Consider the following 24,728-nt stretch of genomic DNA (forward strand, 5'->3'; position numbering starts at 1 on the left):
GGCATTCAAAAACCCTAAAAGAAATGAAGAAAAAACATTGTGTTGGTCAGTAAATGTTACTTTTATAGAGCAAATGCAAGTAAATAAAAATGGAATCACTCAATTCTGAGGAAAAAAAATATGGAATCATGAAAAACAGACAAAGAAATAACAATCAAAACACATCAGTATTTAGTTGCACCACCTCTGGCTTTTATGACAGCTTGCAGTCTCTGAGTCATGGACTTGATGAGTGACAAACAGTATTCTTCATCAATCTGGTGCTAACTCTTTGATTGCAGTTGCCAGATCATCCTTGTAGGTCAGAGCCTTGCTGTGGACCTTTTTTTTTTTTTTTTTTTAATTTCCACCACAAGTTTTCAATTGGGTTGAGATCTGGGCTATTTGCAGGCCATGGCATTGACTGGATGTGTCTTTCTCCAAAGAATGCTTTCACAGTTTTTGCTCTGTGGCATGATGCATTGTCATCTTGGAAAAGGATTTCATCATCCCCAAACATTTTTTTCAATTGAAGTGATAAGAAGTGGTAATTAAGCCACTTCTCAAAAAACCTAACCTGGACCCTACTGTTCTAAATAATTATCGACCCACCTCAAATCTCCCGTTTTTATCTAAGATCTTGGAGAAAATAGTCGCTAATCAGTTATGTGATTTCCTTAAATCCAACAGTTTATTCGAGAATTTCCAGTCAGGTTTCAGGGAACATCATAGTACGGAAACAGCACTTGTCAAGGTTAGCAACGACCTTCTAACCGCTTCAGACAGAGGACTTGTTTCTATACTGGTTCTCTTGAACCTCAGTGTGGCGTTTGACACAATTGACCACAATATTCTTCTGGCACGTCTGGACCAAACAATTGGTATTAAGGGATCAGCACTGATGTGGTTTAAGTCCTATTTAACTGACCGTTCCCAGTTTGTTCACGTTAATAACAACTCCTCTCAGTCAACTACAGTTAGTTATGGAGTTCCTCAAGGCTCGGTTCTTGGTCCAATACTGTTTATCTTGTACAAGCTTCCTCTGGGTAATTTGATAAGGAAACACTCCATCAACTTCCATTGTTATGCCGATGATACGCAATTATATCTCTCGATTAAACCTGACGAAGTCAGCCAGTTATGCAAATTACAGGCGTGTATCAAAGGGATTAAAGATTGGATGACGAATAACTTTTTGCATCTCAATTCTGATAAAACTGAGGTTGTTGTGCTCGGCCCAAAAACTGTTAGGGATGTAGTGCCCAGGGATGTAATTACCTTGGATCGCATCCCGTTTGAGGCCAAAACCACTGCGAGGAACCTAGGTGTCATCTTTGATCAGGATCTCTCGTTTAACACACACATTAAGCAGGTTTCTAGAACGGCCTTTTTCCATCTCCGAAACATTGCTAAAATCAGGCATATTTTAAAACCGAGTGATGCAGAGAAATTAATCCACGCTTTCATCACTTCCAGACTAGATTACTGTAACGCACTTTTTTCAGGCTGCCCCAAAAAGTCGCTGAAGAGTCTTCAACTAATTCAGAATGCTGCCGCCCGTGTTCTGACCAGGACCAGTGCCAGGGACCATATTTCTCCTGTGCTGGCTTCTCTGCACTGGCTTCCTGTGAAAGCTAGGATAGATTTTAAAATACTCCTCCTCACTTACAAAGCCCTTCGTGGCCAGGCACCGACCTACCTTTTAGTTCCTTATAATCCATCTAGAGCATTACGCTCTCAGCATACTGGCCTACTGGTGGTTCCTAGAATTTATAAAAGTAGGACGGGGGCTAGAGCCTTTTGCTATCAAGCCCCTCCATTGTGGAACCACCTCCCTACCTCAGTTCGGGGGGCAGACACCCTCTCACTATTTAAGACTAGACTTAAAACTTTTCTTTTTCATAAATTTTACAATTAATGGCAACTTAGGTTACTACGTTTATATTCATATAGACCTACACTGCTGGAGACTCATCATCCAGACTCACTGAGTTCCTCTCTCCTCTCCCTTCTCTCCAACCATCTCTGTTACTCCTCCTCCTCTCTGACCTCACTCTTCAAGTCTCCAATCACACCGTACTAACTAAACTTCTTCCCTGGAGTCTCTGTACTCTATGTTCTCCCAGGTTTTTCTCAGGTTCACCCCTCATCCGCCCATCTGCTATGGACCTGCTCTTTCCATCCCACCAGTACCACCCCTAACCTAATTATCGGCTGGGGTCCGGCTTCCTTTTTCCTCCGCGCCACCATACTGTTCCACCCCTCATCCGCCCATCCACTGTGGACCATCTGCTGTGGACCTGCACCTCCCATCCACCAGTATCTCCCCACCTATCCATCGACTGGGGTCCTGCTGCCTGTCTTCCTTGGTGTCATCTTACTTTTCCACCCCTCATCCGCCCTGCCGCCGTGGACCTTCCTCTGTGGACCTGCACCTCCGAGCCCACCAGTATCACCCCCATCTCTCCATGTGCTGTGCACCTTATCCTCCAAGCCCACCAGTACCACCCCTCAACTATCCATCGGCTGGGGTCCTGCTTCCTTTCTTCCTCCATGCCGCCATACAGTCATCCACACAGCTGTAATTGTGCCTTGACTTTAGCAACCTTAACCATATTGATACTGTCTCTATCTGGCCTATCTGTCACTCTCTCTCTGTCTCTCTCTCTCTGATGCTGTTCTTGTCTTCCTTTGATTTCTTTTCCACCCAACCGGTCGAGGCGGATGGCCGCCCAAAAGAGTCTGGGTCCTGCCCGGAGTTTCTTCCTCATGGAGGGAGTTTTTCCCCGCCACTGTCGCTTATGCTTGCTCTGGAGGGTTCAGTTGGGTTTCTCTGTCTGTTAAAGCGCTTTGAAATGTCTGCTGTCATGATTAAGCGCTATATAAATAAAACTTGATTGATTGATTGATTGATAAGAAAGATGTCCAAAATGTCAATGTAAACTTGTGCATTTATTGAAGATTTAACCACAGCCATCTCCCCAGTGCCTTTGCCTGACATGCAGCCCCATGTCATCAAGGACAATGGGGGATTTTGATGTTTTCTTTAGGCAGTCCTCTTTGTAAATCTCACTGAAACGGCAACTAACAAAAGTTCCGGCATCATCACCTTGTCCAATGCAGATTCATGACTCATCACTGAAGATAACCTTCATCCAGTCATCCATAGTCCATGATTGCCTCTCCTTAGCCCATTGCACTCTTGTTTTTTTTTGTTTTTTTATGTTTAAACGTCAATGATGGTTTCCTTTTCGCTTTCCTGTATGAAAACCCCATTTCCTTAGACTATTTGGTGCAATTTCCTCAGGGATTAATAAAGTATATCTATCTATCTATCTATCTATCTATCTATCTATTTTGAACAGTTCTGTCACATACATTGACTCCAGCTTCCTCCCATTTCTTCTTCATTTGTCTGTTGTGCATTTTCTGTTTTCAAAACATATGGCCTTTTGTTGTTTGTGTTGACGCTTAGATGTCTTCCTTGGTCTACCAGTACGCTTGACTTTAACAACCTTCCCATGCTGTTTGAACTTGGTCCAGATCTTCGATACATGTTTGTGTAGGTCATGGTTATCCAAAAGCTGTTGAGTCGATCCACTGGACGTTAAGAAAGTTATTGAAGACGTTTCGTCTCTCATCCAAGAGACTTCTTCGATACAGCTGACTGTAAACAGCACACATCTTTGGCAACCATACGTGTAGAGTTACCTTCTTCAAGAAGTTTGATAATCCTGTCTTTGGTCTCAAGAGACATCTCTCTTGTTGGAGCCATGATTCTTTCCAATTCGCTTGGTCCAGCAGCCCTCCAAGGTGTGATAACTGCACTGTTTTTAACTGCTGACTAACAAGCAGATCTAATCTGAGGCAGGTGCCCAATTAAGGAAAGGAAATTGACTGGGTTTGTCCTTATTTTCTACTCAAAGTGGAGTGATTACATTTTTCCCCCCAGAATTGAGTGATTCCATATTTATTTCCCTGCACTTGCTCTATAAAAGAAACATTTACTGACCACCACAATGTTTTTTCTTAATTTATTTTAGTGTTCCTGAATGCCAAGGAGTTGCACTTTTGAAAAACGTCATTATTTTTTCATTCATTTTATCAATGTTTGTTCTACATAATAAAATGTCTGAGTGAGTGCTCGTCCAAGACTGGTGATTCCATACTTTTTGCTAGGGGTAGTATATGTACCGGTAGGTGAGATTTTAGTTTATATAGCACATTCACTTTGATGATTTCTCATGTCTTCCACGACAATCCAACCATATTTGTGTGTGTGTGTGTGTGTGTGTGTGTGTGTGTGTGTGTGTGTGTGTGTGTGTGTGTGTGTGTGTGTGTGTGTGTGTGTGTGTGTGTGTGTGCGTGTGTGTGGGTGTGTGTGTGTGTGGGCTTCTACCCACATACATGTATATGTGTGCGACTAACTACCAATGTGTTAGAGTGGACAAATAATTTAATAATATATTAATAAAATAGGGCGGCACGGTGGCGCAGTGATTAGCGCTGCTGCCTCACAACACGGCGGACCCGGGTTCGAGTCCCGCTCTGTGCGGAGTTCGCATGCTCTCCCCGTGTCTGCGTGGGTTCTCTCCGGGTTCTCCGGCTTCCTCCCACCTCCAAAAGCATGCGCTTCAGGTTGATTGGCCGGTCCCAAATTGACCATTGGAGTGAGTGTGTGTGTGAATGGTTGTTTGTTTCTGTGTGGCTCCACGGTACACTGGCGTCGTGCCCGGAGTGTCACCCGCCTCGCGCCCTGAGACTGCCAGGATAGGCACTGGCTTCCCCGCGACCTGCGTTAGCGGATTAAGCGGGTTGGAAAATGGAAAATGATGATTAATAAAATAAGTTGATTTCAATTTTTTGTCAATTCTTTTTCAATTGAGGCAATAATGTAGAAAAAAATTTTAAAGTAACATTTTACACACACAAAAAAACAAAAACAAATATGCAACGCATTAAACTCAAATAAGTTTAATGTCAAATTTGAAATTTAATGTTATTACAGTTTAACCAAACTGGAAAATTAAATGGGCCCGTGCATCATAGCAAGTTGTTTGACAAGTAGCCTGCCAAGATGCCTTGCTTTCTGGCTGACTTTGAACAGCACTGTCTCTAAAAGGGTTTAAAAGTCTTGAAAAAAAATGCAGTTATTCAGATTCAAGACAGAATGAAATGAGAACAAAGGTTGGAGGGTGTCACATCTGAAAATACAGTGATCTTTTTTCCATTAATATTTCAGTGCTACATTTTCAAGCCACGGTCATGAACCAAAATTATATGCTGTTGTTGAGAAAAACTGAGATGCTGCTGTTAACAAAAGAAAAACCTAAAATTATTCATTTATTCAAGAAAGAGGACAAAACAATTACCAAATTTCTGATTTAGTGTTTTGTAGTTTCAAAGAAAACTTAGAAGAAAAGTTTGGCATCGCTTGTTGTCTCCAAAAATGTCTACTCAAGGTCCAGACAGCCTTCATTTCCACTATCTTAATGTATTATGACAGTAATGCAGCGTGAAGCCTTAATCCCCTTGCTTCCATCATCATCTTCCTCCTTTATGCAAAACCCCCGTGAGTGTGAGTATGTGTGTGTGTGTGTGCATGTGCGTGTGTGTGTGGTGGCCTGTCCAATATACCAATATACACAAAACACTTACAATCATAACCAAAAAAGAAATACAAAAGTGTTTTTTGCAAAAACTGTTAACAATAATCTTCAATACAGACTGATGATTGATGTAAAAATTTGACAAGCAGCAATACACATGGCGCACTATGTTTTGAATTAATTCACTATAATTGGTATTCTCACTTTTATTCAAAAACAACTCTCGTTTAAGGGAATTATTATAAAGCCACTGTTCACTTGAGTTGTTTTGAAAATGACACTGCGCACATATAGTGGTTAAACAGCTATTAAGTGTATACACACGGAAATAGCTCTGTAATTAAGATCTATAATTGTATTACAAGATGATTGGAATGAGAATATGAATAGAGCTGCACTTGAGCGCTGAAGGAAACCAGAAGTGTGCATAGAAAAAGTTATTACAAGGACATAATCTGATCTCCCTGGTCTGGAAAACAGGACATCGCTGCAGGGAAGCTCTTCCATGCATTGCATGGTGGCAGAATGTCAAGTCATTGACCTTACATCTCAGAATCCCATCCAAGAGAATTTGGGTGGTGAAATCATACAGCAAATCCACTTCATTTGAACTTAGTAACTACATATTTTATATTTGATTTCAAAGTGCTTCAAAATCTCTTCTGTTAGGCTACATTTATAGCATTAGTATATCCAAACGTTTCAATAATCTGGACAATATGCAAAATTTGGCATTTCAATTTAAATCAAAGCATTCACAACAAAATACAGTACTGGTCATTTTCATATTGCTGTAGTGTTTGTTAGACATGGGAATTGAAAATCTTCTTCTTCTTTTCCTTTCGGCTTTTTCCCTTCAGGGGTTGCCACAGCGAATCGATTGTCTCCATCTAACCCTGTCTCCTGCATCCTCTTCTCTCACACCAACTACCTTCATGGAGAGGAGTCTCCCTAAGGTGTTGATCAAATCAGCTTTACTGTTATGAAATGAGTAATAAGAACTTTGCCAACAACTTCTGATCGAGGGTCAATATCATCACCCTTCAATATGCTTTACTGTGGACATCATCACTCATAAGCTCAGTAAGCATCATCCCGTCCTACTGTATGTGTGACCATTAAATTTTAAGTCAGTCACAATTAATCATTTATACCCCTTTCCAGCCAGTTGGTGTCTGTTCCAAGTTGTTTTGTTACCATACATAAATATATACATACATAAAGTTTAGGAAGCAGTAAATGACAATAAATTTCTTAGTCAAGCTTTTTTTCATCTGCCTCTCAAGGATACTTAAAAAAGTCAAAAAAAAATATTGCTTTCGCTAGCAGTATAAAAGTGTGTACTGTAACAGAAGCATGCTGCCTTCACACAGCGTGACAAAGTAAGCTCTTCTAAATTATTATCTGCAGACTGGCCTGTACTCCAGCAGGGATGAGAGAAGCTTGGCCATGATAAATGAGACTTCTATCTCAAGGAATGTCAGGTTGAGCCTGTTTTGTCAATCCTCCTGAGAAGATTGTATATCCCTTCAAAAAACACTGGATCACCTTAATTGACAAGAAACGCAATCATAGCGTTTTGTCCATACCTGGAAACAGTTGAAAAAGGGAACTGCAAAAGACGAATCGGTAACATTGTTGGATATTGTGTTCAATTCCAGTTTGTGGTCATCACTATCATCTTTTTCAAAGGTTCTTAATTTAACTGTGCATTGCAGTTAATAAATCATAATTAACTGCAATATCAATCAATTCAGGAAGGTAAAATTCCGATGAATAGTGAATAATGACACAAGCCATTTATTACAAATTATAATTGTAAAAAATGCCTCAGTTCGTATCTTTTGGTGAGACAATTGCCAAAAATCACATCGATCACAATAACAAAATGTTCACATACATCTCTACGCTGGTCTGACAAAAAAAGGCATCTGTTTTTGTTTTTTTTTGAAGGTCAAAGTAAGAAACATGTTATTCTTACAAGGCTGCTGACGATTTTGAACAAAAATTAAGAATCTGTATGCATCATTGAAGTATGATAATTAGTTTAGCATTATATTCATTCATTCATCTTGTAAACCCGCTTCATTCGCTGTCACGGCTTGCAGAGTTCTGGAGCCTTCCCCAGCGGACTCCGGGCATGAGGCAGGGGGCACTCCAGGCGCAACGCCAGTGCCCTGCAGAGCCACATGAACACATAGGCAAACATGTGTGCACATGCTCACACCTAGCAGCAATCTGGGACTGGCCAATTAACCTGAAGTGCATGTTTGTGGAGGTGGGAGGAAGCCGGAGAACCCAGAGGGAACCAATGCAGACATGGGCAGAAGATGCAACCCTGTACCATCTTGCTGTGGTTTGACAGCGCAACCCACTGCGCTACCGTGTCGCCCTTTTTCACGATACATGAATTAAAATTTTATTTCCTGCGTTAATCAACTGGCAATCACTGTTAACCCATAGAAAGAGCAAATTTTAAAAGATGTCCTTTGTTATTGCAATATTTACTTTTGTTTGTAATACAGCAAATGTAGCCGCAAGAGGGCACAAGCCAGTGTGTTATTGTGCCGGTCCAAAGCCCGGATAAATACAGAGGGTTGTGTCAGGAAGGGCATTCAACATAAAACTTTTGCCAAATCAAACATGCAAATCAAATCTATGACTTCCTACCGGGTCGGTCAAGGCCCGGGTTAACAACGACCGCCATTGGTGCTGTTCACCTACAGGGTGCCGGTGGATATTGAACTACTGCTGGTCGAAGAAGGAGAGGAGGAAAGCGCGTTCGTAGGAAGAGAGAGAAGAGGAACGCCAAGAGTGTAGGACTGAGAGTAGGGAGGTTGAATGTTCGAACTATGACAGGAAAAGGTAGAGAGTTGGTTGACACGATGCAGAGAAGGAAGGTAGACATACTGTGTGTCCAGGAGACCAGGTGGAAAGGTAGCAAGGCTAGAAGTTTGGGAGCAGAGTTCAAGATGTTCTTTCATGGTGTAGATAGGAAAAGAAATGGAGTAGGAGTTACCTTGAAGGAGGAGTTTGTTAGGAATGTCCTGGAGGTAAAAAAGAGTGATAGAGTGATGAGTCTGAAGCTAGAAATAGAAGGTGTGGTATTCAATTTTGGTAATGGGTATATTCCACAGGTAGGATGTGAGCTGGAGGAGAAGGAGAAACTCTAGTTGGACATTCTCACCAAGAAGTGAGAGAGTTGTCATTGGAGCAGACTTCAATGGATATGTTGGTGCAGGAAACAGAGGTGATGAGGAGGTGATGGGCAGGTTTGGTATCCAGGAGAGGAATGCAGAAGGACAGATGGTGGTTGACTTTGCAAAAAGGATGGAAATGGCTATAGTGAATATTTTCTTCCAGAAGAGGCAGGAACATAGGGTCACCTATAAGAGTGGAGGTGGGAGTACACAGGTAGATTAAATCTTGTGTACATGGTGTAATCTGAAGGAGATCAGTGAATGCAAAGTAGTGGTAGGTGAGAGTGTAGTCATACAGCATATGGATGATGGTGTGTAGGATGACTCTGGTGGTGAGGAAGATGAAAAGGTGGAAGCTGAAAAAGGAAGAGTGTTGCATGATTTTTAGGAATGGGTCAAGACAGGCCCTGGGTGGTCAGGAGGTGCTTAAAAGATTAACCAGGATGAAGTGAGGAGGGAATTGAAGACGATGAAGAGTGGAAAGGCACTTGGTCCTGATGGAGGTATGGAAGGCTCTAGGAGAGGTGGCAGTTGAGTTTCTGACTGGGTTGTTGAACAGGATCTTAGATAGTGAGAAGACACTTGAGGGATGGAGGAGAAGTGTGCTGGTGCCCATTTTCAAGAACAAGGGAGATGTGTGGAGTTGTTGCAACTACAGAAGAATAAAGCTGATGAGCCATACAATGAAGTTATGGGAAAGAGTAGTTGAAGCTAGACTGAGGGCAGAAGTGAGCATTTGTTAGCAGCAGTATGGTTTCTTGAAACAACAAAAAAAGGGTACTACAGATGCAGTATTTTCTTTGAGGATGTTGATAGAGAAGGACAGAGAAGGCCAGAGGGAGCTGCATTGTGTTGTAGTAGATCTGTAGAAAGGGTGACAGGGTGCCCAGAGAGGAACTGTGGTATTGTATAAGGAAGTCTGGGGTGGCAGAGAAGTATGTTAGATCAGTGCAGGACATGTATGAAGACTGTAAGACAGTGGTGAGGTGTGCTGTACATTTAACAGAGGAGTTCAAGGTGGATGTGGGACTGCATCAGCAATTGGGATGGACAGGCTGACAGACAAGGTTAGACAGGAATCTCCATGGACTATGATGTTTGCAGATGACATTGTGATCCGCAGTGAGAGAAGGGAACAGTGGAGGAGAAGCTAGAGAGGTGGAGGCTTGTCCTGGAAAGGAGAGGAATGAAGGTTAGCAGCAGTAAGACAGAGTACATGTGTGTGAATGAGAGGGACCCAAGTGGAAGAGTGAGGTTACAAGGAGAAGAGATCAAGAAGGTGGAGGATTTTAAGTACTTAGGGTCAACAGTCCAGAGCAATGGAGAGTCTGGAAAAGAGGTGAAGAAGCGTGTCCAGGCAGGATGGAACGGGAGGAAAGTGTCAGGTGTGATGTGTGATAGAAGAGTTTCAGGTAAAATGAAAGGAAAGGTGTACAAAATTGTGGTGAGACCAGCGATGGTGTTTTGTCTAGAGACAGTGTCACTGAGGAAAAGACAGGAGACAGAGCTGAAGGTAGCAGAGATGAAGGTGCTGAGGTTCTCTTTGGGAGTGACCAGAAAGGATAGGATCAGGAATGAGTACATCAGAGGGAGAGCACATGTTAGAAGTTTTGGAGATAAAGTCAGAGACGCCAGACTGAGATGGTTTGGACATGTCCAGAGGAGAGATAGTGAATATATTGGTAGAAGGATGCTGAGTTTTGAACTGCCAGGCAGGAGGCCTAGAGGAAGACCAAAGAGGAGGTTTATGGATATAATGAGGGAGGACATGAAGGTAATTGGTGTGAGAGAAGAGGATGCAAAGGACAGGGCTAGATGGAGGCAATTGATTCGCTGTGGCGACCCATGAAGGGAAAAAGCCGAAAGGAAAAGAAAAAGAACGAATGGGCAAATGGATGGACGGATGAACACACAAACGCTGACAATTACAATACATCACCGCTTTCAAGCAGGATATACTAACTCTTCCAAGCAAAACCTCACAGTGGTCTATGGGATTTTTTTTTTTATCTAATCCAATTAAAGCCTAAAAACCCATAATGTTATATAGCCCTAGATAATGATGCAGATGGTGATGTTTGATGACCAGCAATCACTGAAGCTTACGACCCCCACACAATAAATCAGAAGGTAGAAAAATCCCAACATCTGCTCTGATTTGTTTATTTTACCATGACAATAATGAGTCTATTCAAAAACATGTGTACAAACTTAGCTATTTCAAGATGAGTGCATTCGCTCAACTGTGATTTCTTCTAAAGAGACATATTTTAATGTGCTTTCAGCTTTTTAGATTGAGTAAATGACTGGGAAACACCTTTTAACTTTAAATTCTGATCAAGTATGGACATTTTTTTTTTTTTTAAATTTTATATACTGGTTTGATCCCCGAAGGGAAATTAAGAAAGCCTCTTTATCACCTTAACTATCTTCAAGAACAGATTTCAAAGTACAGTTTAGATGTAATATAGGAAAGTTTATTCCCAGTTGCCCAACCATAACCCAACTAACCCTAACCCAACTCACAAAACATCACCCAATAGATGGAGTGTTTAAGGAATACCACAGCCCAATTTCAGAAATATTTGAATCTTTCTAAAAAAGGCAGTTCAGCTTTAAGACCATGATTACAGAAGTAAAACATTCCTGAAGTATTATCATTTGAAATTAAATGACCGCTGGATAAATCACTAGTCTTTTTGCTTCTGTCAGTGAATGAGTTAAAATGATTGAAACATTGTGAAGGCCCTTTGACACATCAGACCAACAAGCTTAATATATCATGAGTTTAAGTAATTCATAAGTAATTTATACAGACAACATCAAAACACCAGCACGTGTCAGCTGAACATTATGCTGTTTCTTCCATCAGTGAAGTGGAGAGGAAGAATAACTTGGCAGAGCCTGTACGAAAGGCTGATATCATGCTCCAGTACTTAGACATGCTGGACTTTTCCAACATGTGCACAGAGTATATTGTGGAGGTAACTAAAACTACCAAAAATATTTTTTAGTTTTCAGTATTATCTGCTGACTTTGACATTATCCTCAGGGTATTTTCATATACCCGTGTCACCACTATGTTGAAGACATGTGGACTTCAGGAGAACTTCAGTTCACCTCAATCTTCCCTTTTACTTCAACTAAAATCAAAGAATGGAAAATTGCATAGAATTTGTTGCTCAGCCTAAATGAGTCCAAATGACAAAAAATAAATCAAAAAATGCTCCTGTGTTCACATGAAAGTGCCAGCAACACAGAAAAGACTCAAGATTGATTTGATGGTCAAGTTCAGGAGCTGAATAAAATTATACAAAAAACTAAATAATGTCAAACTCTGCTGGAAACTTTGTCATGGAAAATCAGAGCAAACAAAGCAATATTTTTGCCGTCTACATCCCTCCATGTGCGGACCCTGAGACTGCACGAGAGACCATCTGTGCGACCACCTCTGCTCTTCGGACATGGCACCCAGAGGCACTCGTCATTATCACCGGTGACTAACCACGTCACCCTGGACTCATCTCTCCCTACAATGGCCCAGTGTGTAGACTGCCCCACCCGGAAGAACAGAACCATCAATCTGTTCTACACTAATGCCAAGGAGGCATACACCGCCACCCCCTCCCGCCACTAGGTAAATCAGATCATAACTTGTGTACCTACAGCCCACCTACATTCCGCAGGTGAAACGGCTGCCAGCAACAGTACGGCAGGTCAGGAGGTGGTCTCTGGAAGCAGAGGAGACGCTGAGGGACTGCTTCCAGACCACCAACTGGGATGTCATCGTGGGCTCACATGGGGAGGATATTGAGGGTGTAGCTCAGTGTTTTACAAATTACATGAACTTCTGTGTGGACACTGTGGCCCCCGTCAGGACAGTCAGGTGTTACCTCAACAACAAACCCTGGGTAACAAAGGAAGTCAAGGCTGTCCTGAACAGGAAGAAGCAGCGTTCAGGAGCAAGAACGAGGAGGAGATAAGGAAGGCCCAGCAGGAAGTGAGACTCTGCCTGAGGGAGGCCAAGGAGGTGTACGGGAGGAAGCTGGAGAAACGGCTGGGGCGCAACCAGGTGCGGGAGGTCTGGAATGGGATGAGAACCATCACCGGACACGGGAAAGGACGCAGCACTGTAGAGGGGAATAGTGAATGAGCGAATGAACTAAACAACTTTTTCAATCGGTTAAGCTCCCCCACCACTCTCGGCTCCTCGTCCTAGGCCTCTCCCGGCCCTGCAGACCGCTCCACTGATGCTCCCTCCTCCTGTGCTTTTCTCCTTTCATCCCTGCCACTTCTCCTTCCACCCCTGCCCCTGCCACTTCTCCCGAGCCCACTCCAGGAGCTGCGAAGCTCAGCGGCCCCACCTCAACCACTGGACTTCCAACCTCGCCACGACCTCCTGCTCCCACCACAACCGAGACCATCATCACTGCAGACCTGGTGATGACAACACTGCGGAGACCCCGTCCCTATAAGGCGGCTGGACCAGATAAGATCTACCCAAGACTCCTCCGAGCCTGTGCTTCGGAACTAGGCGACCCCCCTGCAGCGATTGTTCAACCTTAGTCTGCGGCTGGAGAGGGTCCCGTCACTGTGGAAGACCTCCTGCATTGTCCCTGTACCCAAGAAAAGGCCCTACTGAGCTCAACGACCACCGACCGGTCGCTCTTACCTCCCAAGTAATGAAGACCCTAGAGCGACTGGTCCTGGAGCTCATGCATCCACAGGTGCAGGGAGCAATGGACCCTTTCCAGTTCGCCTATCAGGCCAAGGTTGGGGTTGACGACGCTGTCTTGTACCTACTCCACCGTGTGCTCTCCTACCTGGACACCAGGGGCTGTGCCATCAGGGTGCTCCTCTTTGACTTTTCGAGCATCTTCAACACCATCCAGCCTCGGCTCCTGCAGGATAAACTGACCTCCATGGCTGTGGACCCCTACCTCGTGAGCTGGATTACGGACTACCTAACGGACAGACCCCAGTATGTCCGTATGGGGGACTGTTTGTCTTCTATGGTGACCAGCAGCACGGAGGCGCCACAGGGGACCGTGCTCCCCCCCATTCTCTTCATCCTCTACACATCGGACTTCAAGCACAACTCAGATACATGCCACATACAGAAGTACTACGATGACACTGCGATTGTGGCATGTATCCGGGAGGGTGATGAGGGGGAGTACAGGGCATTGGTGGCTGACTTTGTAGAGTGGTGCCAGCAGAACCAGCTCCATCTCAACGTCTCCAAGATGGAGGAGATGGTGCTGGATTTCCGGCGGGCACCTCCCTCTCCACAACCACTGTTCATCGAGGGCAGTGAGGTGGAGGAGGTAGGTAACTATAAGTACCTGGGACTGCGGCTAGACAGCAAACTGGACTGGTCACTCAACTCGGACTGTGTGTACAAGAAGGGGCAGAGCAGGATGTACCGTATTTTCCACACTATAAGGCAGCAGTCCCCAACCTCTTTTGCGCCACAGACCGGTTTCATCTAAGACAATATTTTCACGGACCGGCCTTCATTTGCTCAATAATCGTTAATGATGCCAGGACAGCTGTAGTCTAATAATAAATCGTCCGCAGTGGTTTTATGTAAAATGTAGACATCAACAGACAATAAACAAAGTTTTTTTCATAAATTGATAATCAACATCTCTATTTTGTCTCTGTAAATGAAATAATTATAAGAATTAATTACATTAAAAACTCGATTCAAGTGACTGCACTGATGAGGTTTATTTTGAAATTTCGCGGCTTACAATCAGTGCTTTCAACGCAGGAGAAATATTGATCATTTCCAATAGAAAGGTGAACAAGTCAATCAAATAATAGTAATTACAATAATGAGAATTAGTGGATGGGGACTGCTGATCTAGGGGTAACGGGAGACAATGACACCTGAAGTGTGTACCATACGTCCGGTCTACTCCGCAGTTTGGTTTGGTTTGGTTTTCGGTCACAGCAGAAAATCGCTTCACAAGGACAGGAGGTTGGAAATGGAAGCAAGGTTTTCGATACTTTTTGGGCGATCTCAGGATAATCTGCCTTGACTTTAATCCAGAACACTGGTGCGTTTATGGGCCCTTCATTGTGTGTGTGTTGATAACCTGTCACATGACCGAGACCCGTCAAGCGGGACAGATGCATGAATTTGTCAGTGGGTCATTCCACACAGACGTCACTTTTCAAATTTAACGTCTTTCAGACTCCGAAATAAATAAAACGAAAGTAATGTAAATAAATTCTTCTTTCCGAGCGGCCCGGTACCAAATGACCCACGGACCGGTACCGGTCTGCGGCCAGGGGCTTGGGGACCACTGCTGTAAGGCACACCTAAAATCCTAAAATTTTCTCATAAACCCGTAGTGCGCCTTATAATCCAGTGTGTTTTATATATGGATTACAGTAATATATTAATATTTGTTAAAAACATGATCGCTGAAAAAAAGCCGGCAGTCTGGCCGCCAGTCATGCCGCACTCTGCCACCAGAGGAGCACCCTCACAAGGCACTAGTGCCCACGCCTCCTAACAACGGTAGTCAAGGGGCATCACCGAAGTCCCTGCTCTGACTGACTGATCTCAGTATTTCCTAACTATCTGGCATCGAACTTAATTGGTCTTAAAATTGCCATTGTGCTGTCATTTGGAATCTAGTGACGGTCCATTCTATTAGTCTGTGGAAACACACGGAGTAACTGGCATAAAGGTGAATGAAAAATCCTCAAAGCTGAGCTTCCAGCCTTTTCTGAAATTTCAAGAGCAGAGTCACTGCTAGACAAAGGTGTCTGGTGTGCTGCAATTGATTTGCAAATGTAATTGTTAGCTCTGGGGGGGGGGGTAGCTCTGTTTATTTTTTATTGTGTGCGTCTTATAATCCGGTGCGCCTTATATATGAAATAAATTATAAAACAAACAAATTATTGAGGGTGTGCCTTATAGTCCAGTGCGCCTTATAGTGCGGAAAATACTGTACTTCCTGAGGAGGCTGGCCTCCTTTAACATCTGTCCTATGCTGCTTCTCATGTTCTATCAGTCCGTAGTTTCTAGTGTGCTGTCATATGCCATTGTGTGTTGGGGTGGCAGGGCCATCAGCTCTGCGGATGAGTCTTAACAGACTCATCCCCAGAGTGGGCTCAGTGGTCGGGCTGAGCCTACACTCTGTGGAGATGCTTCTGGAGAGCAGGACCATGTCCAAAGTCAGGGCTATCATGAACAACACCAGCCACCCCCTGCACACCACCTTCTCCCAGCAGAGGAGTACCTTCAGCGGCAGACTGCTGTCAAACAGCGCCTCCACAGAGAGGCTGAGGTCTCTCAGGCTCTCTCACGAGGAGCGGTGGGGGGTGGGGGGTGGTGAGGTCAGCATGCGGTTGAATGTATTGTATTTAATTTTATGCTGTTTATATTTTAATGTTATACTGTTTATATTTTAATTTTATATTTTAATTTTATACTGTTTATATTTTATAGTTTAGTATATGTCCTGTTAATGCTACATGTGTCTGTTAGTGTATTGTATGTCTTGTGGTATGTCTTGTGTTTCTTTTTTCCTGGTGTTTACCCAGTATTTATTCATTTATTCATTATGTAATGCCTGAGCAGTGGATATGTTCAATTTCCTCCGGGATTATTAAAGTATCTATCTATCTATCTGTATTCCACCATCTGTCCAGAATGGAAGACAAAGAGGTTGATGAGCCAAAGTTCCTGGCAGCAACTCAAATCAGTTTAACATCTTCATAATGATCAAGAAAAGCTATATCCAAAGACAAATAACTCGTCTATCATACAGAGCAATATCAAGCATTTTGCTTTTTATTAATGCCTTGTAATTGATACCACCATCTTACAAATATAACTGTATAAAAATCCTTAAGAACATCACAAAGTATTGGACTGGATTGCCTCATACAAAGAACATATATCCACTAAAAAACAGCTGATACACAGCTTCAGATTTTATTGAAAGTTCAGTGGGGTGGCAACTTTTCAGCTGCCAATGAATTACAGAAGGAACTGTCATACCTGTGTGACCAGGGGCTCCAGAAGTCTCTCCACGGTCAAGGTACGAATTTCAAGACTCTTGGGATCCCATTTCAACAGGATTGGGGAGGTGGCAGTCGTCATGGTCTCTGTTGGACACAAAAGTAGATTGATAATTAAACTATTTATTGCTGTGGTGATGTTGATGTTGCCTGACTGGTGGTGTTAACACTGAAAGCAACCATTCACAATTTTATACAAAATAAAATATATTATTTGAAGGATCGTGACCACACGAGACTTCCAACCTTTGCGTCTTTTTTTTTTTCTAGATGCTAACTCACTTTTCCTTGACAACAGCTTAGGAACATTGTGGAATATTGATGATGGTACGCACAAAATAAAAAAATCAAAATTTCAAGACAAATTGTCACAACCTCAGGCCTTCGTCCTTCCAGATCTGTCTGCTTAGTTTTACAGGTCCACAGCTGAGCAACATCACAATAAAGTAACTGGGAACACCTGACTGGTATTCCCAGGTTATCCAACCCCGCCTGCCAATTCACCAGGGCGCATCACTTTTCCCTAGCAGATGGTTTGGTTGAAGACTTGGATGATCCCTGGACTTCTGATTAGTGCGATGTTACTATTTGTGTTAATTTATTGGTGTTAATTTGCCTGTATTCAATAAACTTTGTTAACTTTTGGAGCCACCCGCCATACATCTCCCTTGTTTTGTTAAGGTCCATGAGCCGGCTGTAACAAAATATAAAAATATTAAATATCAAAATTCTAGAATCACTGTGAAAGGTCTTAAATGCTAACAGTGGATGACAGATGCAATGAATTGATTGATACATATTAGGTTCTCTGGCTTCCTCCCACCTCCCAAAGCACGAACTTCAGGTTGATTGGCCGGTCCCAAATTGCCCATAGGAGTGAGTGTGTGTGTGCATGGTTGTCTGTCTTTGAGTGTGGCTCCGCGGTGCACTGGCGTCGTACCCGGAGTGTCCCCCGCCTCACGCTCTATGCCAGCTGGGATAGGCTCCAGCTCCCCGTGACCCGCTGAGGCGGATGAAGTGGCAGAAAATGGATGGATATTGAGGAGATGAATGTATAGTAGTAAGACCCTTTTTATAAAGTGAAAGTACAGTGAAAAAATAGCAACAGATTTCCATTTAAACAGTGTTTAGTCCCATTATACAAAATATTAAATTTATTAGAGTTACTGCATTCCACAGACAGCATCCCTCTTTGTTTCATGCTTTCTTTTACAATAACGAAATAATCTGTCAAGGATCAGTAATGACAAAATCTTTCAAGGATTACTCCACACTTAAAGGGGCCCTATTATGAAAATCACACTTTTTCAGGTCTCTAGGTATACATAGTGGTCCTCCCTAACCCGACCAACTTCTAGAATCTGGTAAACAAACGCTAACTGCCTCAATAAATATTTGGGGTTTTAGGAAGTCATGGCTCTGAACGACTCAAATTGATCATATTGCGCTAGAATAGCCATTCTTGACGTCAGACTAGAGACTCTGTGCTATTGGACAGAATATTGGACGATATGGATTGGTTGACATGCCCAAGAGCGTGGCCATCCCCAACACGGAGTTGTTTGCGTCAGAAGTGAGGCAGCAGTCTGCTGGCGTCCGTGAGAGGGAGACATGAAGTTTCTCAGTTGTTGATTGTAAAAATCAACACCAGTGTTTATTTTTCATCCCATCCAAAGAAGAACAGAAGAGAACGTGGTTGCATTACATTTTTTAATGGCAATGTGCGGCTACATCACCTGCACATTTGTTTGTGTATGGAACCACTTCACTCCAGCCTGTTTTAGCAATGAGGGTCAGTACAGAAGTGGCTTTGCCTGAGACTGATCCTCATTAAAGATTCACTCCCAACCATACCGGACCAAGGAACTGCTCCTGGCCACAGGTAAGTCTCACCATATTTATCTTTTTTGTAGTTGTCTGTTAGCATGAGTGATCAAGTGCTACTTGGCTACTTAGGTAGTACTGCTTTGTTTCGTGTTTACGTGCACGCTCCAACACGTGTGTGTGCTGGACCTACAGTATCTAGGCACATAACTTGGGCTCACATTTGATCTTTTTTCATGTTGTGTGTTAGGATGAATGAAGTCATGTTATGCTAGGCTAAGTAGGGAGGTCTCCTTTGATTGCATTTGAGTATTGCGTGTGTGTGCGTGTACGCCCGATCACGTGTGTGCGTGCTGGCCTACAGTATAAAGCTAAAACGCACTGAAGTTGGTCTCATATTTTCTTTCCTATTATCTGTCAGCAAAGTCAACTTATGCTAGGCTAAGTAGGGAGTTGTGCTTTGTTTCGTATTGTGTGCGCACGTGTTAGATTGTTTGTTCGGCGTCACAGCAACAACGCACATAGGTCTGTCCGCCTTATCCAAAATCAGAACATTGGTGTTCTGAAATTAGTGTCCCTTTTCCTTGTGCATCCATTCAGCCTACGGCTTCAAAGGACGTGGCGTGCCAAATTGACCCAGTGGACACTCATACTGTTGGTACACAGCTGTCCTTCAGGACTCTTCATTCCCACTATAGAAGTAAAGGTATGTACAGTACAAGTCATATTGCATACAATATGTTTTGATAAAATTGGTTAAATAGACTAATTTTCTAAATATTGTTGTCTATAGGTGTTAGTGAGTGCACATGTGTTGATAGTAGTTCAGTAAAAAATAATAGTGTTGTGTATTAGAATATTCCAGCAAGACAGTAAGGCCCAGTCCACACGATGACGGATTTTTAAAAATGCAACTTTTTTGTTGGGTTTACGCCTTCCACACGACAACGCAGATATCCGGAATGAAAACGCAACTTTTTAAAAATGCTGGCCGAGGTGGATTTTTTTTAAAAACGCTGGGTCTGCGTTGTCGTGTGGACGGTGTATCCGCAACTTTTAAAAACGCTGACGTCATGCCTACAACGAAAACCGCTGTGGCATCATATTTATGGGCCCGTGTGTAAAAACATAATGGATGTACGAAGCTTGTTGATGGCAGCATTCTTGCACACATTTATAGCTATCTTGTGTCTCAAAGCAGAATTGCTGCTGCTGCAGCGAAGAGAGCAAAAAAGAAGGTTGGCTGTTTTCCGTTGGAGCACTGCTCCACGTCGAAGACATGTTTCAAGACAAAGACGCCGACACCAGTTTTGAGTCAGACCGGAACGCAATGCCATTTGGTGGGACAACTTTGAGATGGAAGTCGTTCTCCCAGAGGAATGGCGTGAGAATTTTCGCATGTCCCAGTCCTCGCTTCTGTCCTTGGCGGAATTGTTACGTCCTTACATAGAGGGGCAGTCTACTGTTATGCGATCACCGGTCAGTGTAGTCAAAAAAGGGACAGACCGCAAAATTCAGTTCACAAGGATTTTTTTCCAAGTTCTTTTAATTCCTTAGCTCGCCATCCAAACCTTCCGCCATTTCACGAACGTAGTCACACTGTAGTTGGCTCTCACAAATTGACATTCAGGCAATAAATCAATAACGTTTCAAGTGTTGTCACAGTGAAATCAAAACTAAGAATTCGGCGTTGTCCGTCTCCTCACGGCCCCTCTCGCATCACCCGACTCACTTCCTGGGACGCCGTGTTATGGGTACCGATAGGCTGCGTGGGGTCATGTGATGCCCCGACGGTCGCTAGGAGACGACTACAAATGCCAAATGAATTGTTTCTTCACCTGGGTTACACATGTCCAAGACAAATACAGTATTTTCCGCACTATAAGGCACACTGGACTATAAGGTGCACCCTCAATAATGTGTTTGTCTGTTTTATAATTTATTTCATACATAAGGCGCACCGGATTATAAGGCGCACACAATAAAAAATAAACAAAATGTATTTGATAAACTGCAGCGGCTGTTGTTGCGCAATCCGTCCACTAGATAGAGCCGCACTGCTCAGGCAGTCATCATTGCATTCATGACTTCCTGACTACCTTCGGATGGCCCCTATTGTTATGTCAATAAGCCATTCTGAGCCTCATCAAGGAAACCTGATCACTTGATCACTTTGCCATCTTCGAAAGAAGTCAACACGCATATTAAAAAACTTGACATTAAAAACTGGTTAAATTCATTACGAGTGCAGTTAGTGCAAACAGAGCGGATTATTTCCTGATATGAAGTTCGAAGCAGATATTTAAACTCTGATGTTCATCTTCGTTTATTAATTAAATATTGTTTCGATCGATCGGTAGTCCAGTCGGAGGTGAGGTGCAGCTATTTGCTGCTGTGTGTCCTAAACAATTTTTTAACTAGTTTTTAATGTCAGGCTGCTAATTTACTGGCAAATGTGACACTGTTTAACGTCAGTGTCTCACCGCCGTGAATCTCACAGCACATCGCTGCAAACAGAAACACAAGCCTGAATGTGCCCCTCCGCCGGCCGCCCAGAGCTATCAACTACATTTGTAAATCAATTGCAGCACACCAGACATCTTTGTGTCAGTGACTCTGCTCTTGAAATTTCAGAAAGGGCTGGAAGTTCAGCTTTGAGGGTCTTTCATTCACCTTTATGCCAGTTTCTCCGTGTGTTTCCACAGACTAATAGAATGGACCGTCACTAGATTCCAAATGACAGCACAATGGCATTTTTAAGACCAATTAAGTTTAAAGTGGGTTATTTCCGATGCCAGATAGTTAGGAACTACTGAGATCAGTCAGTCAGTCAAACTTCATTAATGGAATTGTTGAGAGTTCCTTATGTTTTGCTACGTAATCACCTGTGCTCCTACAGTCTGCTGTACCGTCTGAGAGCAGCTCAGTCAGAGCCGGGACTTCGGTGATGCCCCCTTGACTACCTCCTTTTCTGTCTAAACAAACGATCCCGGCGCCATCTTTTAATTTCTAACGGAAGTGACAACAAAACACGGATTGGATAAAATTTGACTCAATACTGCCACCACATGGTTTGGCATGCTTATAGCCATCTTCGAAAACGCACTGCTGTGTTTACGTGTGGACGGAGATTTTTTTGAAAACGCTGTCGCGTGGACGCGAATCGTTTCGATTCATTTTTAAAAAGTTGTGTTTTCAAAAAAATCCGTCATCGTGTGGACAGGGCCTAAGTGAAGTGAAGAGTTTAGTATAAAAAATTTTGAGACAGATTCATGTATGTCATATGATATTGTTTTGGCTCCTTATGTCGTTATGTTCGGTGTACCCCTCTACAAGATCCACTTTCCGAAGGCTTTTGAAGGGACAATGCGGAGTCAAATCTCACAAGACAGAGCCAACATTCTGTTAGTGGTGCAATATTTTAATATTTCAAACAAACATGTTTTGAAATTCTGTTGGTAACTGCTCACAACAAAACACAGTAAAAAGTAACCATACAAATAAATAAATTAGTAGCAAGTACCAGGATGTATTTTGAACACAATTTTTCTAAACAAAGAAATTAATTAATATTGGTGAGGTTATGTTAGGTAAATGTGAGGACCGAACAGCTGGCATGGAGAGTAGCAGTTTTTGTTTTTTTACTGTGGGAGTGCGTTTCTACAGTAAGCAATTTCAGAATGGGCCAGCTGGGACTGGCACAGTCTAGTGCCAATGCCAATGAGGCAGAAGGGAATAGCGAATGTGAATAAGAATGACAGATCTGGGCCAGAGGTCCTGAATGCTGTATGCAGTGGATTAAGATGAACAGTACAAAATCTGGCAACCTGTATGAAATCACTCCTTATTGTTTTATCATCCCAATTTCATCAAAATAGTGTGGCCTTTTGATGAAAGGCCACACTATTTGACCTTTCGTGTTTTGGCCTTTATGTTTCAAAAATTTCTTTCTGAAATTTATGTTTTTGAAACATACATTTCAGGACTGTACATGTGCCGGTGAATTAAATGTTGTCTAATGTCAGTTATATGTATGACTTATGTAATGTAAGGGATGGAATGATGCTTGCTGTGCTGATGAGGGAAAGAAAAAATAAAAAGGGGGGGTGTCGTTCATCACAAAGATAATTGTTGAAATCCAGTGAAATAGGTTTAACCTATGGGTGAAAAAAGTTGCATTTTCAAAGATCTGGCACCATGTGGACATGGCCTTAGAGATCAGAGTCACCTGGCAGTTGTTCCGGTGATAGTTGTCTGTCTTGCTCCCCACAGTCATGCAAATGGCATTTGAGCTTCCTGGGGAGGGAAACCAAAACTGCATTGTATATGAGGGACAGAAGATGGGAAAGGCCTCCTCCTCTTTAAGGGATGGCTGTTCAAGTTTGACAGAGATGGCTTCTTGTTTCCCATGCCAAGATGTATATATTGTTATTTTCTAACAAATGGCCCTAACTATTATATTGTAGTTCAAAAGTTCGACCAGTTACCATCCTGATGCTTCCTGATGCTTCCTGACTATGACATGTCATTTTAAGCCTAAAAGAAGCTGAAGCTTAATTGTAATTACTTAATTAATGAATTAATTGTTCACCAAAGTCAATTATGAACTATAACTGTATGTTAGAATCATTGAACAATATTAGAAAAGGTGGCCAGAAATGGGTTCACAATTAAATGCCAGGACTTTTAGTGTATGCCAGTTTTATTACTAGGCTCAGCTAAAAGAGATCAAATTTAAAACAAGACATAGAAATCACATCGTAACAATATAATTACATCACAGATGATCTGCATGATGTTGTTGCTTATACTCACTGCAGTGTACCAACATTAAAAAATCAATCTGTACAAGCTGTAAACTTGTTTCTGAAGACCATGATATACAGGAAGGAAAACAAAGTAGGCTATCCCACAGAGAAAACACGAACAGCTGACAGTCACGTTGAAAAGGGTGTCATGTGCAATGTCATTATTTAGCATACTCAGTTGTTCTGATTAACAAAACAAGGGATGAATCACAATGATACCTCAATGATATATTTTATGGTAACAAACTTTTAACACACAATTTGTGTTTCTGTTCTTGCACCACTTTGGTTGCTGTCTCAGACACACAGCTGGTCATGCTCGTATTAGCAACACTGATGAGTGTAGGTTGTCTTAAGTGTCTGCATGTGTACTAAGGGTATAAAAAGATATTTAGGGCTTAAGAATAACCAGGAATAAACAGCATGGTTCTCCCAAGGTACTATACATTTGCTACTAGTGATTTTGAAAGCTCGTACAGGCTCCCTGTTCCTACAGAAAAATACAGTAGCTTCTTGTCCCCTGACTAGCATATCCACATCACATACAGCAGTCATACCTCTATGCAGACACTCAACATTAACACCCCAACCTTAATAAATATGAAAGTATTCCAACATCAAACATAGTGCAAAGTATTAGTGAAGACTTACAGTATGTGTCAGTTGTAATACGTGAAGTAAATATTTCACATTATTGTCTTTATTTCCTCTAGAAAATCTGTTTTTGATTGCTTCCCTCTGGCCCAGGTTTGAGTTTAAGGGAAAAAAAATTCCCTTTAGTTCACTTTAGGGATTGCCTTTAGAAATGTGAAAAACACACATAAACATTGGATTTGTCACATGTTTGACAATTGCGAACTAACACAAGGAACAACAAGACTTGACAGCATTAGAAAGTATTACAATGAGGCAAGTGGTTCACTATGCCAAGTGAAATAGCTATGACACAAAGTTAATATATCACTGCTTTCTAAAGTATAAAAAATTAACACAAAGAAGAACATGACTCACTGTCCCAGATGGAGGTCCTGCTAGTTTCAACAAATGCTGTCCAGTTTTGTTTTGTTTTCATTGCTGGAAAGCAGCACACTCATTGGTAAATTCATCATTCAATTGTAGATACTGTGTCTGCAGAGCATGTCAAGAAATGCAGGCCAAAATGTAGCTTTTGTTGTTAATTAGGTTACTTGTTTGTATGTTGGCTTAAATAACTCTTCAGTTGTCAAGGCTCATTAATCATTTCAGCCTGCTGTTGCCATAAAATG

At 42.4% G+C, this 24,728-nt stretch overlaps 1 protein-coding gene across 1 annotated transcript in view; it reads right to left on the bottom strand.

The window, feature by feature from the left end:
- ctnna2 (catenin (cadherin-associated protein), alpha 2) overlaps positions 1–24,728 on the bottom strand; it is a 373,379-nt gene that overhangs the window by 333,331 nt on the left and 15,320 nt on the right. Inside the window, exon 2 of the mRNA XM_068321606.1 lies at positions 16,812–16,918. Coding sequence (XP_068177707.1) covers positions 16,812–16,913 — 102 coding nt within the window. The 5' untranslated portion in view covers positions 16,914–16,918. The remainder of the gene's footprint in view (positions 1–16,811; positions 16,919–24,728) is intronic.

The sequence above is a fragment of the Antennarius striatus genome, chromosome 8, assembly GCF_040054535.1.
Source record: "Antennarius striatus isolate MH-2024 chromosome 8, ASM4005453v1, whole genome shotgun sequence".
Taxonomy (NCBI): domain Eukaryota; kingdom Metazoa; phylum Chordata; class Actinopteri; order Lophiiformes; family Antennariidae; genus Antennarius; species Antennarius striatus.